This window comes from Quercus robur, chromosome 2 (genome assembly GCF_932294415.1).
Source record: "Quercus robur chromosome 2, dhQueRobu3.1, whole genome shotgun sequence".
In the NCBI taxonomy this organism is placed as follows: domain Eukaryota; kingdom Viridiplantae; phylum Streptophyta; class Magnoliopsida; order Fagales; family Fagaceae; genus Quercus; species Quercus robur.
Window position 1 is genome coordinate 89,504,626 of NC_065535.1, and position 18,557 is coordinate 89,523,182.

At 38.9% G+C, this 18,557-nt stretch overlaps 2 protein-coding genes across 2 annotated transcripts; one reads left to right on the plus strand and one right to left on the minus strand.

The window, feature by feature from the left end:
* The first annotated feature begins 296 nt into the window (after nt 1-296).
* Nucleotides 297-1,709, plus strand: LOC126707479 (uncharacterized). The gene is made up of 2 exons (XM_050407139.1): nt 297-746; nt 1,115-1,709. Exon 2 carries the CDS (start codon nt 1,120-1,122, stop codon nt 1,567-1,569), a length of 450 nt encoding a protein of 149 aa, XP_050263096.1. The 5' UTR covers nt 297-746; nt 1,115-1,119; the 3' UTR covers nt 1,570-1,709.
* A 10,863-nt stretch (nt 1,710-12,572) lies between these two features.
* On the minus strand, nt 12,573-14,427 carry LOC126705195 (B3 domain-containing protein At4g01580-like). Its single transcript, XM_050404115.1, has 4 exons — nt 14,326-14,427; nt 13,315-13,669; nt 13,090-13,217; nt 12,573-12,854 (listed from the first exon to the last, which is right to left on the minus strand). Exons 1-4 carry the CDS (start codon nt 14,425-14,427, stop codon nt 12,573-12,575), a joined length of 867 nt encoding a protein of 288 aa, XP_050260072.1.
* Nucleotides 14,428-18,557: the final 4,130 nt, after the last annotated feature.

The window sequence follows — 18,557 nt, forward strand, 5'->3', positions numbered from 1 at the left end:
CACGTGTGGTCGGATTTAATATTAGGTGAAGTTAGGGGCATAAAAATGGCTTAGGTAAATGGTTAGGTAGAGTGTTTTTTGTTGTTATTGCCAAGGCATATAAAGAAATGACAAAAGAGATATCAACGTGAAATGCCATCATCTAGAAACAAGGTGTTGTTGTTTGGCTTAAATGAAAATTAGTCATAGATCTAGTGAAAAATATTGTGACGTAAAATTTGTGACAAATCATTCACATGTTTTAGCTCAAGGAATGGCCAAAATGGGCAAATGCCCTTTTTTCGGAAATTAAACATCTTTGTGCCCTCATTCTGAAACTAAATAGGGAAATGCCCCTCTTTTGTAACTCGATGATACTAAAATCGAGTTATATGAAATACTCGATACTTCAATAATCGAGTTATACACAGGTTTTTCCCGCACTGCTGGCATTTTTTGTTTTGAATCTCTACATAACTCGATTAGTTAAAAATCGAGTTAGTTATACTGTTATAAACCCTGATTTCGTACTGTCTTTGTGTCAGGTGGAGTGTTTCAATGTAACTCGATTCCTGGAATATCGAGGTATAAAGTATACTTGATATCCGTAAAGTCGAGTTATTCTCTTATAATTTCTGCACACCTTCTCCCACTCAGTGTGCCTTGCTCTCTGCTGAACTGAGGACTTTCTGCTGAACTGAGTTGGAACTCCTCCACGGATCAACAGCAGGTTTCTTCAAACTCAATTGAAATTTGTATCACCTCAGGTAAAAAATTCACATCACAATTTTAGGGCAATGTTATGTTCATTTGATATTGTACTAAATTTTGATTTTTTAGGTTGAATGAATGTGAAGTAAGTACATTGGTGTGATTTTGGTTATTTGTTGTAGTAAACGTTGGTAAGAAGAGAATGAAATAATTTCTTTACTATAGCAACATTTTGTATTGCACATAATCATCATTGGTCAGACATTTACAACAACATTTAGTGTTGAAGACAATGTGTAGACATTACCAACAATGTCTATTGTTTATGAATGTCTTTGTTGTATACCATTCTATGCAGGATTACATTATTTAGCAACAGTTGATACACACTGTTAACTTGATCATTTGGTGTTATTGTATTCAGTGTCAATGTCTGGTTCTGGCAACCCACAACTGTATAGGCCTCATGATGTGTTCACTGCTATGGGTCGTTGTTGGGTATTGGAAGATGAGTTCAGCTATCCAATCAATCCGAATTTGCGAAATAGTGCTTACGTTCACAATACCATGAGACAGGAGTGGGCTTGGTTATTTCGTGAACAACAAATGTTTTATGATGAGTTGGTTGGTTTTAAGTTGCCAGTGCCTCTGCGACTCGCATCAGAAATGCCCAGAGACAGCATCGACGAACTTCGTAAAGCATTGAACCGCATAAGAGAAGAAAATAATCGAATGAAGATACGTCTTAATCGATATCGGACCCAAGTTGAGATTCGAGAGTCAGTGCAGGAAGGGTGGTACGAGCATGCACAGTTCATGCAATCACTTCTTGCTGATCCCATTTATCAGTCAGACGTGGAGATGTCAGATGAAGAGTAATCGTGTTGTGTCGTGGTGTAATTAGATTTTGTTGGAGAACTATTTTGCTTAACTATGTGTTATATGTATGGTTGCATTTGTACTATGTAAACCTTATTATTGATTATGAGAAGCATGCACGTTATTCGTAATGTAGATTATTCTCACATAAGTCATAAAAGTCAAATATTCTCACACATGATGTTTTTCAATAAGCACGTACGACATAACACAGAAAACATAAAATAACTTACACTAACATTATTAACTTAACCATAGACATAACACACACACACACACACCACAGTGGCATTCATTCTGATAGGTAGTCCTCGTAGTTGAGGACATTGTTACGTTCTGCCGGAGTGAGTTGCCTGTTTGTTGCAACGGCTTGCTCCTCCGCCAATTGTAGCATATGATACCTGGACCTACGAAGTATCATAAGATTGTTTTCTTTTTTTATTTTCGTCACTGCACGCTCATATTGGTGCATGTTTTGTCGTGGCAGTGTGAGCGAGCTACGCTCGACAAGAGGCGCTCCGATTTGCAGGAGATCATTGTGCAGAGCGTTGGACTCGTTCACGCGAAAGTCCCACTCCTGTTGCAATCCGGCATAGTATTCCCTCTCGTCAGAATCTCTTTGCGTTCTATAGTTATTTGGAAAACGAGGTAGCATCCAATTACGCATTGACATTGGAAAATGTGACTTTAGATCGGTATGTGTAGAAGTTTTGCAAGGGTAGATGTATGTAAATGGGACTTCGGTATGTGTAGATGTTTTGCAAGGGTAGATGTAAATGGGACTTTATATAGGGGTTTTGCAAGGGCAAGTATTCAGGTGGATGTGAGTATAAGTATTCACGTGAATAAAGATGATATGAGTTGACAGTATATTGTTCAGTGGCGTCTGTTGGTGCATGTGATTCGTTGAGGTAGCTGTCGAGTTACACTATAGCTTGTGCTACAGTAGCGGGCTGGTGATGTGTACTGCAAAAGAGGTTGCGTATTTATTCACGTGAAGACTATTCAACATTGATGTGCTTCATCTGACATGATTTGACGAGACAATGTTGAGCTGTGTTAAATGTATCATAAACTTCTCAGGGATGCTATAGGTACATCCTTTAAAAATGCTGCATTGCAAAAGGATGCATAGCTGTGTCAGGTGTCAGGTGGAGTGTTTCAATGTTACTCGATTCCTGGAATATCGAGTTGGAACTGAGTTGGAACTCCTCCACGGATGCGTGTAGGTGATATGACTGGATAGGGTTCAATAGTGCAAAGCTATTGAGCAGCACTACGAACATCAATGTAGCACTAGGACCAATAACACTCGAAATTGATGCACAAAATTTTCTGCGTTGCTATGTGTATTGACGTGAGTGTGGATGGGTACTTCTGGTCAGGGTTCAACAATACTGAGCTATCCACCGTAGCTACAGTCATTGCTCCCTATGGTGGAATTTGGCAAGTGTGATTGAAGAAAGCTAATAACAACATTAGGTTTTGTAATGGTTGGCAGGATTTCGCTGAATACCATTCTATCTGTTATGGTTATTTTTTAGTCTTCAGATATGAAGGAAATTCAAGCTTCCATATTGTTATATTTGATAAGACTGCCATTGAGATTCAATATCCACGTAGGAAGAATTGTAAATTGGAAGATCATCAGGTAAAAATATCAAAAACTTAGATGAAGATCATACAAACATTTCTTCCTTAATGTACAAACCCATAAAACATGAAGTCAGAGAAAAGTTTGTTCTTAAAAAATTACAGATTATGTCCAGAGGAAGAAAGAGAGAGAGCAATCCAAGCAGCCAAAAAATTGAAGCCTAAAAATCCTTCTTTCATGGGTATCTCGTGGCCACATAATATGGTGAGCCTTTATACATAATGTGATTATGATGTTCTCTTAAATATGGCTTGGAAACATATATGGGAAGCAAGTATATTATTGGGAAGCAATTTGTCACACATCAATGTCTTGTGCTATTACCCTCCATCAAAACCTATTAAGCAATGAGATTCGGGGAAGGCTGGGTTGCATTTTCGAAAGACAATAATTTAGAAAAAGGAGATGTCACTGCCAATGAGGTGATCGAAAGGACTCCTGTTGTGATTAGTGTCTCAATATTTCACTTGGTTGACCATCAGAGTTTGGACAAGGATAACCTATTTAAAATTTAAACTAGTGATGTTTATGCTTATATTTAATTAGGGACTTTGATCAGTACTATGGTTTATTTCTCTGACCAGTTTGGTATGTCTTGTTCAAAACTATTCAGAATTCCTGTGCTTCATCTGACATGACTTGTTGAGACAGTACTGAGCTGTGTTCAATGTATCATAAACTTTTCAGCCATGCTCTGCATCCTTGAAAACGGTGCATTGCAAAAGAAGGCATATCTGTGTATTGACTGGACAGGGTTGAACAGTGCGAAGCTGTTAAGCAGCACATGTAGCACTACGAACAACATCTGTGTACCAATGTTGGACAGCTCACACCCAAAATTGATGCATAGCCAATTCAGGGATGCTCTGCCTCTTCGAAAACGGTGCATTGCAAAGGGTTGCACATATGTGTATTCACGTGAGTGGGGATGGGTACGTGTGGTCAGGGTTCAATAGTTTCGAGATGTTGAGTATCACATGCAGAACTACATCAATCAAGTGTAGCAATGATGGACAGCTTACCCCCAAAAATTTGCTTACACTTTTGAAGGGTCCTCTGCATCCTTGAAAATAGTGCATTGCAAAATGTTGCATATCTGTTTATTCACGTGAGCATGGATGATATGACTGGACAGGGTTCATTACCGTCGAGTTGTTGAGCAGCACATGCAGAACTGCGAACATGACTTCGCCGAACAGTGCCGAGCTGTGTTAGCCTTTTCCAACCTCACTTGCCAAATGCTAGTATTACGAGCAGTGAGTGTAGCAACAGTGGCTTGAGTTTTATCCCCCTGTTTCCCTACAAACTTTTCAGGGAGTCTTTGCAGGTAGAAAATGTAGTTACATTTTGTCAACATCAATGTAAAATTACATGAAGAAAACTATGCTTCCAAGTTTTACATCAATGGCTTCCGATCATCACAATTGCAATATTAGGGAGCTTTCAAGCAATGCTACAACAAACCAATAACTTGAATGAAATATTTCAAAGGCTGATCAGGCTTTTAGGCCTTTACTCTATTTTTAAGCAAACCAAATATCGTTGTGAGAGTGTGTTGGGTGAGCCATATGGATTTTCAGTGAGTGAGTGGTTAGTCTGGTTTGGACGAGTCTTTATGTAATGTATCTATATAAAGTAGGACACTATTAGAACTAAGATACACAGATACATGCATATTATATCGTGACTCAAAGAACTCATATAAAAGAATTATTCGAATTATTGAATCATATGCGCGGTTGGTCTATGTGGTTTGGATCAGTCTGTATGTATTGAATCTATTAAATTTTCCTACAAGTAATGTGCAATAAATATAATTTGGAGGCATTTCACTTCCTAAGGTTTTCCCTACATTACAAAGCAAAGGACATTGTTCGTCCATGACCCACATTACTTGAATGTAGCAACAAAGAACACGTATGAAAAAAATGAGAAAGTGATTTCACATAAACTTAGCCAAAAGTAATAAACAGTTAATCTTTAGAGTTGCAAAAGTTGAACATACATAATCATCATTTGTCACACATTAACAATAACATCATGTATTGCACATAATGTGTAGACATTAACAACAACGTCTAATGTTCGTAGGTAGAAATTTTTGGAAATCATCATTGCTTGAATCTGAGAAGTCTGAAATATCTGTTTCATCATCTAACGCTGTAATTTCATTAATAGACTTCATGGCTCGCTCTTGCGCCTTCCCCTTTAGATGCTTCCTAGCTTTTTGGATTGCGTGAAAACGGTCTAGTCGCCTTTGCATTTGATTGTTCTCTTGTTCAAGACGAGCAACTATGTTGGCAGGTTCATCTCTAGGTAACTCGGCAGAGCGTGCCTTAGGAACTCGTAACCCGTGCCATCGACAATACACCTCTAACTCACACCTCTTCTCGTATAGGGTTGACCATGGTGGTTCTGCTATAGTGAACTCTATTGCGGTGGTATCTGTACTTAGTTTTGTAGGTTTGCCGACCATGATGTGTCCGACGCTTCCAAGACTCTCATACGTGTATATTGGCATATTAACGAAATCTCTCTTCTTTCCAACCCATTTTCCTCCATAGTGGTCTGTGTATGTATGTAGTTGTTGATCTGTTGGAACTTGTGATGATGCATTTGTTGAAGTAGGTCCAAACTTGTTTCGCATTGTATGATTTGATGTTGAGGCATTGCGACTCATAGCTTAATCAATCTACGAAGTTAGCGGGGTAGAAAGTTAACATTATATCACTGGTGCATTTATAACCTCATTTCACGGTCCAGGCATTACAATTTCACTTATTAGGGCCTGTCATGTCAAACCCTTCAGGAAAAACACTATATGAACAAGATTTTAAATGTTCCTAATGTCACATCAAAGGTGGGCAGTAGTTGCAACAGTAGATGTAAATGAGACATTTGTGCATCCAATTTCACAATTCTGTATTCACGTGAGTGTGGGTGTGAAACAGTGTCGAATTGGGTATCCACATCGTGTAGAGCACCGAACATGACTTGACTAAGCAGCAGCGTCTGTTGGCACATGTGCTGCGATTGAAGGAGTTTGATATGACTACAGTTGGTGCTACAGAAGCAGGCTGGTGACGTGTGTTTAGAGTTGGAACTTGGTCACCTTCAAACTTCGCTATATTAATTGTGTTTTTTCTTTCACCAGCAAGTTCGCAATATTAATTTATTAATTATGTTTGGTCTTTCACAAAATAAATTATGAAGATCACAGTGTTTTCTGTGATTTGGTCATTTTGAATGTCTGTAAACATGATGGTGTGTAAATATGACGGTGTTCATTATCTTTGGTCATTAAACATTTACAGGTTAAAAGCATCACTTTGGTCTCAGAACCATCACTCTTACAAATTACGTAGCGCCATAGGTCATGTACAAGTGTACTTTCTCTTGTAATCGTAGCCAATTGATGTGAGACTGCATTTGAGGGAATACCTACTTACTCGACTATTCGATCAAACATCGTGGTCAAAGACTTGTCGGTTTGAAGCGAGGCCCAATTTGGTCTGAATACCACATCTGTTATACCGTAGATGTTGGTGGTGGCTTGAGCTCCTGGTTATATTTGTTTAATTGTGGACTTTACCTTTACAAAATCTTAAACATCATTAGTCATTGTCGTTGGTCATTTTCAAGGATGGTAGTCAAAACGCTCTTCCCATAATTCGTGACTGTTGGTTAGAAGAGATTGCATATAGGTAAAACCATGTTCAACCCTGAAACTAAGCTCTCAAACAAACGCGTGCCATAATAATTTACAGGTTGAAAGCACCACTTTGCTCTTAGAACTTTGATGTTAGTGGCTTGAGGTCACTGTTATATCTGTTTAATCGTGGTTGGTCCTTCACAACATACTTAAACTTCACGATGTTTATTATCTTCAGCTCACTGTTATCTAATATACATGGGAAGAGCAAACCACTTCAGGTTTGGATTTCTCATATTTGATTAAAAAAAATCCGTTAGACCTAATGCTAGAGTGAATGAGGTCATGCCAAGTGTCGCTTTTATATTTTTCGACGAGTCTGCACTGCAAGGTTTCATCAATAAATTTTGTAATGAAAATATGATGCATGAGGAATAGTCCAGGCGAGGATCAAATTCAGAATAATATAATTGCTGATTTAAGATCGACAAAAATATCCAATTAGTGGAAAATACATGTAAGCTCAGCAAAACCTCCAATAAAAATAGTTGCCTGAAGTCAAGATATAGCTTCAGCCATTGTTCCAAGGAAAATCTCCTAGGTGGTTCATCGTTAATATCAAAACCTGTAAACGAATTGTGCTTTCACAAAACCTTCCATTTGTATTAATAATTACTATAATCTAAAAACACGTGAGCGTCGTACAGAATTATGAAATAAATGTTATTTACACACAGACTTGGATCTACTTGATATTATATAGAATCACATAATAACATAAAAAATTCTTAGACCATTACATCCATTTCAATAATACTAATGATAGTAACGATGGGCATGAAACTAACCATCATATTAATATATCAAATTACTTTCAACGGATACCATGTTCTTCAAATTGCCACTAAAATAAAAAAATATAGAACTGTCATACAATTCTCCAAATATGTTATAGCAACCACGAACTGAAAATCGTCCCCCCCTTGGGTACAATACCCAATGGGAATCATCAAGAGTCAGATGGTGTAGAAGGTGGAACAAGACGTCTATAGTGAGCTAAGTCCGCTCGCATAGCTCCAACCTCGGCAAGAAGACCATGTAGAAGCTGACCATGGGCTGCCTGAGTCGTCATAATGGTCTCCATCATAGCATGAAGAGAGGGAGGAAGAGGGCATGTATGCGCTGCATCAACAGTGTCAACATCTATCTCATCATCACCATCCTCGGCAACAACAGATGTGGGATCCCCATGCATGTCCTCATCTTGAACATCTCCAGTAGTAGACCGTACTCGTGGTCTGTTGGATGGACCAACACTGAGGTCGACAACCTTCTTTTGGGCAGTTCGCTGTTTCAGAAATTTGGCTCCTATAGGGGCTTGGATGTGAACCAACTCGTGGGAAGGAAAGTTCTTTAATCCTAAATATTTGAGGACCCTATGGATGAGAACTGGGAAAAACAAAGCATGCCTCTTATACTTGCTCCTACGCACCTTGACAATGGTTTCGATGAAAAGGGAAGGAAAACAAATGGAACTATTGGTGACAAGGGCGTAAAGCAAGATACACCTGTCTACAGGGATTGCATGGATATGAGAGATAGGGAAAATATTGTGACAAGCTATCCTAAAGAAGATATAATTAAGCTCAGTCAACTCACTTGAGCTAATACTTCGGCCAGAATCCCGAATGTTTGATCGTCCACAAAGAACATCCATAACATCATCAATACGAGGAGACATAGAGTTTGGATAAGTAGGTGTACAAATTATAGGTACATCAAGGGCTTTAGATACGTGCTCCCTAGTTATTGTAAACGGTACACCACGTATGGACGATGCCACCTTGTGACCACCAAGATCCTCATGCACCGATAGATTCGAATAGAATTCTCTAATCAAGTCAGCTGGAGGGGGTTGTATGTTTGTACATAGGGACAGCCAATGCCTAGACTGTAGATTCTCACGAACAAAAGGATGCAGCTCCTGTAAATTGATTTGCCTTTCTCCCCAAATACGCCTACGCTTAATCAAGGTTTCAAAGGTTTGCTCATTTTCTGGCGTGAGGAACCTTAATTGATCAAACACCACTTCAGGTTCGGATGCAGCTTTGCATTTTCCCCTCTTAGTCCTCTTCGGACCCATAACTAATCGATGGTCAGTAGTGCAAACACGATCAGCTCACACAAAAACAGAACCAAAATGAAGTTTGAAGCAGAGAACAAAAATTGAAGAGTAACCAGCTACCATGTGTAGAAAATCATGCACACAATATACTGTCTAGAGCAGTTTACAACAACACAATGAAAACCAAATATTCTTATTCACGGGTTGTTTAGTTGGTGCAATAATTGTAATGCATTTTGGTCCGAGTCAATAATTTGAAGTTAGAGACCTAGAGTATATAACAGAAGTCTTATCATATAGGAAACATACAAGTGGATTTAGGAACTGACATATATCATACCATCGTAGCTACATGTAGTAAGTTTCACCAGCTTCTACAAAAAACAGAAAATAAATTGCACAATGTACAGTTCAGACATACAACCAGCATATATCTATACCACACACATATGGAGCCACTGGCAAGTTCATTTTGTGGAAGGAAGACAACCTATGACATAGGCAACCTTACTAACAACAATGCATTTGACTAGGCAAACACCCAATTTCATCACAATCTTCATAGACATAGACATAGAAGTGTGAAGCATCAAAATGCAAAATTTGAGAATAATGCACCAACAATGTGTAATTTCAAAGACAGCAACCGTTAAAAGAGTCTTACTATGTAAAATCCTCGACGAATTTGCGCGGGAAATTGTGGGTTCTAGCCGGATGAAGCGAGAGCAATCGAAGATGTAATTTTGGACAGCTGCAAGTTCTGCAGAACTGGGGAAGAGTTAATAAAAATGGGTAATAGATTGTAATGTCCATATAACTCGATATTACTATAATCGAGTTAAATGCAATCAAATTTTCAGCACAAGGGCTTGCACATAAACCGACTGTCCGTAAATCGAGTTATGTGTAGCACAAATAACAAGAATCCAGTTAATGGTGGAACGGCTTTCTCATAACTCGATGTTACAGAAAACGAGTTAATTTCAAATAACTCGATTATAAAGAACTCGAGTTATTTTTATGGGCCCCCAGGTATTTGGACTGGTCCAGATGCGGTCCAAGACGAATCGAAGTTTAAAGGTAGGCCTGCGACAATACTCGATTCTACTTGAATCGAGTTCTGTGCAGTGGACACTCACAAGAAATCAAATTCCTCGAGATTTGGAAAATCGAGTTACATTGTACACATGCACCCACCCAGCCCATATATTTGGACTGGTCCAGATGCAGTCCAAGAGGAATCCAACTGTATATGGCTACCTCGCACAAAACCGAACAAATAACATAGTACTCTGTTATTTGCAGTAGAATATCTCAAGAATGCAATTTCTGTGTGTAATGGCTTGCATATAAATGGCGACATCATAAAGCGAGTTATTTGCAGAGTTACTCAATTTTGTAGAACTTGAGTTATTTTCACTGGTCTCCCTTAATCTTCCTGTTAGGTGTAATCATTTGTCAACATTAATTGACAATAACAAGTAGTCTTCTAATACATGTTCCAAAAATCATGCGGAGCCTTTTTATTAAATATTTTTTATTTACTTATTTTTTAGTGGTATGATTCTCAATAAAATGTAAGTTTCACACTTTTTATGAAAATTTCAGCAAGAAAATGGATTTAGAAATAATCCAGACTCATGATTCCTTATGACAATGATAGAATTACTTGCATTTCTACCGTGTGGATGACCCACTTTCATAAGCAGTTAATGGCAGCAGTTATGATAGGAGTTTGACAGATGTTGTTTGCAGGTTTGTTTAGTTCAAAGATGATGTTTTTCTATAAATTTTGGTGTTTTGAATGCTTCCGTGTATCCTAAATCTCTCTCCTTTTTTATTTTCCCCTTATATTCATCCTTGCGTTTGCAACACTACTGTTCTTTTGAAGGACTACTGCAACAAAAAAAAAAAAAAAAATATCATCCATTTTGTGTAGATTTGATTTCAATATAATTTAATTATCTTATCCAGAAGCATGAGTATGGTCTCTCGAATTTTAATGTTTTTGTACATGCAGGGAGCTTGGCATTGGAATAGTTCCATACAGTCCTCTTGTTCGTGGTTTTTTAGCTGGCAAAGGAGCCGTGGAAAATTTGGCTGCAAATAGCGTATTGGTACATATTTCACCAGTATTTTGTGTTATTCATTTGTATATTAGCAAAGATTTTTCAGGAAACAATGATATTTTTCTTTGAGCAACGATTCATCAAGTTTTTTTTTTTTTTTTTTTGAGAAAGAAGCTGACTTATTTTATTAACTTGAAACAATTACATCCAAATCTAAAATCGAAACAATATGCGATGAGACATCTTCTATCCATACTTGAAAATCTGATATGCGTAATGCATTTTTCGGCAGACTATGAGCAACCCTATTGTCGTTTCTCTTAACATGAGAATACAACAATCGTTCAAAACTATTAGCAACCCTTTTCACATCATCTACCAGTAGACCTATTGGAGATAGGCTACACTCTGTTGACTTCAAACCTTTAATCTGACCGAGAGAATCTCCTTCGAGAGTAGCTCTTTGAAAACCCAACTCACGCGCAAATGTCACTGCCTTCAGAGCAGCCAGCGCCTCAACCTCATCAGGCTTGTAAGCTTGATGAATTTTTTCTGAACAAGAAGCCATCACAACTCCATTATTATCCCGAATTACCACTATTGCCGCCACTTGAAATTGATTTCCCTTGGAATATTTTTTCAAGGCATTAATTGGATTAACTCCAATTGTACATGCTAGCTGGCTGGTAGACTCCAAATTGGGTGTAACAATTCTTGCCAATAATAACTCTTCATTATTATTTATATTTGCCAAAAACGTATCCTCCTGTAATACCTCCACCGAAATAGAAGGTGTATTAATTGAGTTGGACTTATTGCTAATTGGCGTGGACTTTGGCAGCACTAAATCCTCAATAATTGCAGACACTGAAGCCCAATCCAGCTGCGTGGCTGAGGGCAGCATTAATGAGGGCGTTACTCCAGGAGTTGTAACTGAAGTAACGTTCCTCCAACTTCATCTATAACATTTGAAAAATTGCTACCAAGTGAAATTTTGAAAATTTAGCTTTCAAGCTTTTCAAGTTGCCACATTATATTGATTGACACAATTGATGGATTAACTTCTCACTTATTTTATAAACATCTAAATTTGCAAACATCTATAATAATGACTACAAATTATTGCACATGGTGTTATTGTATTAAAGTGTTACAATATATACAAAACATACAACAATGTCATCTGAAAAGAACAAAATCCTATAGCAATAACAATGTTGACCCCCCTAAAATAAAATCCAAGAGTCGCCATGCAAAAAAGGCCAAAATCCAAACAAAACCGTAGAAAAAAATACAGCATCACATTCATTTTAAAATACATATGAAAGTTCATCATAGTAATTAAAAATTTCCCAAGAGTGAAACTCTAAACATCACAAAAGTACCCAATCAATAAACTTGCAAACTGGGATGAACAAAATAGGGATGAATAGTAAAGTTGCAAAGTAAACACACTCTAAACATCACATAATATTATCATCACTTTGCATCCACCCTAACCACTTAGTCTTGGCACTTGAAAATGTGGACGTTTAACACAACACCGTCCCTCATAATCAGCTCAAATACGCAAACATCTCCTACTTGCAAACTATTTTCCCTCACAAACGCAGACCAACCAGCTGATACGACACATGATGAACCCCCACTTCGTTCATAAATGTATAGCTTCACAGGCCATAATCGGTCCACAATCTGGAGCTTGACAGGGAGTATACTTGCTTTGGTGTAGTCCTTGGTAAACCCGTCTCTTGGTAAGTAGTTGATAATGTGTTGGGGTAAACTCTGTACAAGGAACAATAATAGATATTTAACAAATATATTCCAGCAACAAGTATCTAATTGATCTACATCTTTTCACCTAAAAACACAAATAAGAACAAATCATTACCAACAAAATGTCCAGCCACAAGTATCTAGTGTGACAATCTTTCTAATTGATCTATGAAAAATGACAGTTAATGGGAGTTGCATTTCTAAATTACAAAAATATTCCATTTTACTGAAGCTAAAAGCTTACCGCACGATCCTTGCCATTAATGTAGGATGGACGCATGGTAACAGTGAAAAGGGGATTTTCTGATTTAAAAGCATTGGCTATAACAAGATTTTTAGCTACACCACCGTCTTTCTTAGGATGGGCTGATCCTGAAAGAAGTTGAAAATACGAAGTCATGCACATAAAATTAATAGAGCAGAAGCTAAACAAATCAAGCAGTTGCTTACAAAAGTGTAACATTCAAACCTGAACCCTCTCCCCTATAAAAGTGTTTGATGATTTCAACAGAGCTGTCATCACTCTCATCATCTTCGATCCTATGATGTACATGTTGTTCGTCGTCTAAAGTATAGTCTATTTCTGTTGCAGTGGCATCAAATATGAGTACATGAAACTGTGAATTTCCTTCATATTTGAAAACCAGCAAGTGCCCCACGGCTACACCATGAGAGCTTGCAAATTCGGACCAACCATTTTGAAACCAAACCCCCCCAGCATGTTGTGCCAACTTGACTTTCCATTTTCTACCATTTGGAATAGTGAGAAAGGCCATATCTGACAGGTCCACTCCAAATTTCTGCACGAACTTATCTGGAATCCGCTGTAAAAAGAATCTCCATAACATAAATGCAGGCTAGGGAAATAAACACATGCAATCAATCCTTATACACAATGCTAGAAAATAAAAGTTTGAATGACCCTCTTATACTTCTTAGTTACAGCCCCCCACCCCCACACAAAAAAGAAAAGAAAATCAAACAAAATAAAATGTAATCCTGCAACATTGACGTTATATTTAATAGCTATAACAGTAACAACTCTTATGAATTTTGAAACCAATTTATACAACCTAATCTTATAACCAAAATAACCATCAACCTCTACACTTTTACATTTCTCTGTTGTTGTTGAAATGTAAAAAATTTTGGGGAAATGTTGTACATTTGACAGGTCCACTGCAAAAGAATATATATTAAACTGTGAATTTCCTTCATATTTTTCCTCAATCTCTACCATGCGCTTATATCCCTGTTCCATTTTTTGTTCATATCTACTTGTACGATGCAAAAGTACTCTGTTATGTGACTGTGTTCTTCTTAAAGTGTAACCTACGTATTGCAAAATGAAAGTTTTTCTGACTACATGTAACAAATGTACATATTTCAACAATCACAAATAAAGAAGATGAAGTGTTCGAAGTGTATTAGCATATGATTTTCAGACAATGATAGAATTTATAAATTTGAGCATACTTACAAGCTTTCCTTCCTGAACAGCATTCTGCAGAATAATCTTGAAAAAGTGTGGGGACCGATCAGCAGGACCATCGTCGTTGTCTCTCCGCCATTGAGAAGCCATTGTTCTGGTTCTCCAAACTTTCGCTGAGAAGAAGTTGAACAGTTGCTGCTTCGTACGTTTGAGCACTAAATAGTGGGTTGGTCATACACATAACCCGACTATTTAGAAATCGAGTTATGTGTACTGGGACTAAAAGGAGTCCATGCTGTGCGCAGTGTATCTCAGAGGAATCCATGTTGTGTGTGGTGGTTTGGAAGTCCATTTGAAGTAACTCGATATCCTGAACATCAGGTTAAAGTAGAATTACTCGATATCCAAGAAATCGAGTTATATGGGACTAACTCGCTTATAAAGAAATCGAGTTAAGTTACATGGGAAATTGGGAATAACTCGGCAACAATTGTAGACAACGGTCTTCAACGTATCTCGATTCTAAATATATCGAGTTCCTCTCAACAGAACTCGGTAACCACTAAATCGAGTTACGTTGACTGGGCTTCCTGAGCCAGCCCAGATAGTTGGACTGGTCCAGAGGCAGTCCAAGAGGAATCTAAGTGGAGACAACGGCCTTCAACGTATCTCGATTCTATATAGATCGAGTTACTCTCCATTTGAAGTAACTCGATATCCTGAACATCAGGTTAAAGTAGAATTACTCGATAGCCAAGAAATCGAGTTATATGGGACTAACTCGCTTATAAAGAAATCGAGTTAAGTTACATGGGAAATTGGGAATAACTCGGCAACAATTGTAGACAACGGTCTTCAACGTATCTCGATTCTAAATATATCGAGTTCCTCTCAACAGAACTCGGTAACCACTAAATCGAGTTACGTTGACTGGGCTTCCTGAGCCAGCCCAGATAGTTGGACTGGTCCAGAGGCAGTCCAAGAGGAATCTAAGTGGAGACAACGGCCTTCAACGTATCTCGATGCTATATAGATCGAGTTACTCTCAACATAACTCGGTTACGACGAAATCGAGTTAAGTTGACTGGGCTTCCTGAGCCAGCCCAGATAGTTGGACTGGTCCAGAGGCAGTCCAAGAGGAATCTAAGTGGAGACAACGGTCTTCAACGTATCTCGATTCTATATATATCGAGTTACTCTCGACATAACTCGGTAAGGATGAAATCGAGTTAAGTTCACTGGGCTTCCAGCCCAGATATTTGGACTGGTGCCAGAGGCAGTCCAAGAGGAATCTAAGTGGAGACAACGGTCTTCAACGTATCTCGATTCTATATATATCGAGTTACTCTCAACATAACTCGGTAAAGATGAAATCGAGTTAAGTTGACTGGGCTTCCTACACCAGCCCAGATATTTGGACTGGTCCAGATACAGTCTAAGAGGAATCTCCAACGTAACTCGGTACCCTATAAATCGAGGTATGTTGAAGGTAACTCGGATATCTAGAAATCGAGTAACTCAGATACTTGACAATTGAGAGTGGATACAGTCGTAGGGGGTTGAAAATGGACTGCAACGTAACTCGTTATCTAGAAAATCGAGTTTCATTTAGTATAACCTTTCTACTTGTAGTTTTGCTTGCTACTTGCACTGTTCACACGCATTCAGTAACGTGCTTATTCATGGTTAAAGTGGACCTGCTGACAACCATGCTGTGAACAACAAGTCATCCATACAAATCATAACCAACCACATCCATCAGTAACATTCCCCCATTTGCATTACGCGAATGAAAAAATCATCCATATATACAAGCTTATTTGTAAGTAAAGAGCCTCTAAAGCTTTAATCAGTTGATGTACAAAAATAAAAAGTTCCATTTCTGCATTTTAAACAGTCATAGCAATTGTAAGTTGAAACTTGGACAGCATCCGCCAACAATGGTTTTAGGCAAACATGGAGTCATAGCATTTGAGTGACACCTTCTTTTTGTTCTTTTTAGAAGTTGCCTCCTTTCTGAGGAGTAGCCAACACAGAAATTAGTATACAACCCATGGTAATCAATAAATTGAATTGACAAATATAGAAGAGTATTCAAGCTTGCCTGCTTAAATGAGGAGCATCTACAGTTACACCTTGCGGATTGAATACAAATCTGCAGCAAAACATATACAGTTAGGGAAATAGAGACCTCATGAATACTAGAATATGTACACCACAAACAATAAGATTGAAAGAATACTACAAATTACTGCCCACATCTTAATTATAACTCATATAATGTAATATCTAAACATGTAAAGAAGAATAACTTATGATACCCCCTTGTTACTAAGATTTGTAATTCTTACCTGCTACATAGCACCATGGCTTGTTGAAGCCACATTTCGAGTTGGACATGTACGACGGTTATGACCCTCTTGGCGACACAACCCACACTTCAACTTTGGTCCATTCTCAATCCACAATGAGGTTGGCAACTCCCTATCCTCGTCATCCATCTCATTGCGGATTCTCGTGGACTTGGGCCGACCTTTTTCACGGATCAACCGCTGGTTTGGCATTACGGTTCTCCTTTCTGCTGGCTCCGGCCATTCTAACCTATCTTTTAGTGGTTGGAATATAGGCTCATAGTTGTGATAGCGTTCTTCAAGGCGGTAGAAATGATCCATATACTCAGTGGCATCATGGTTGTGTTTGGCACAAACTGCTATCAAGTGGGAACAAGGGATCTTGTTTGCTTCCCATTTGCCGCACGTGCATGTCATGTCTATGAGGGAAACCCTATGGGTGTGATCTCCCCCGCCAGTGTTCAACAGTGAAGACTGTGTCTCCACTGTATATAACCGTTGTTGCGCACTCATCCTTCTAACAATATGGAGCTTCGCCTTCTCTTGATTTTCCTCGAACTTGTCATAGGCATATTTGCACCACACTTGCCCCTCTTCCAACTTCTCTAGGGTTTTGTTTCGACGTTCGTCAAAGTATGAGTTCACCTTGTAAAATGTAAACTTCACCATTGCAGTTATGGGCAAGCTACGTGCGCCCTTAAGTACCCCATTGAAGCACTCTGACAGGTTGGTTGTCATTGCCCCATATCGGTGCCCATGGTCGTGTACAAGTGTCCACTTTTCTTGATTTACCTCCTTAAGATAGTCGTACGCAGCCAGGTTGACATTCTTGATGCAATCCATGGTGTTCTCAAACTTCCTAACTTGATTCGCAGTTGCTGCGTTCCATACCAAGTTCTTCAAGGCCACACTATTGAAGTTAGTGTTAACATTGCTTACTAAATGGCGGAGGCAATACCGGTGATGGGTTAAGGGCGGTTGCAAGTAGCCCCTAGTGGTGTCATCGAAGCATGATTGTATCCCACGATGCCTGTCGGATATTATACACAAATTGGTGCGGTCTGTAACATAGGTCAACAGGCATGCCAAGAACCATCCCCATGTCTCCGTGCTCTCGCTTTCGACAACGGCAAATGCGAGTGGATAAACCTCGTTGTTACCATCTGTTGCCATTGCTATCAACAGCTTTCCTTTGTACTTGCCATAAAGGTGCGTTGCATCTATGCTTATCACCGGCCTGCAATGCCTAAACCCTCTAATACACGGACCGAAAGCCCAAAACGCGGAGTTGAATATACAAGTCCCCGGGACATTGGGGTCACACTTTAGTGTGGTCACAGTATCCGGATCTGCATCAGACAATGCAGCTAGAAATCGTGGCAATTCTGCGTACGACTCGTCAAAATCCCCGTAAATACGTGCAACTGCCTTCTGTTTGGCTTCCCAAACCTTGTACATAGTTACATCATGCCCATGCCTTGCATGCAACATACTACGCAAGTCCCTTACCTTTCGGGTTAGGTCTTCCCGTACATACTTCTCAAGTGCAATGGAGATGAACTTTGAATCCATCATCCGCCCATCAGTTGGTAGCTGGAGGGATGAGCAACTATGGGGACCCTTACATGTACTGATAACCCACATCCCGTGCTTCTTGCTGCAATTGGCCCGAATTGACCACAGACATGCCTCATTCTTACACCGCACTACCAGCCTATTGGTGTCAGACTTGATGACCTTGTATTGCTTGTTATGCTCCACAGAGTAGAGGGTCAACACATATTGAATAGAGGCTTTATTCTTGAATAGCATCCCCCTTGCTGGGTGGTCATCTTTATGCCAACTTGTAAGATGTCCTGTACCCAATGCAGGTGATGGGTCATTAATATTGTCCCATGTGTTTGATGTGAACCATTCTGGGATAGGAAC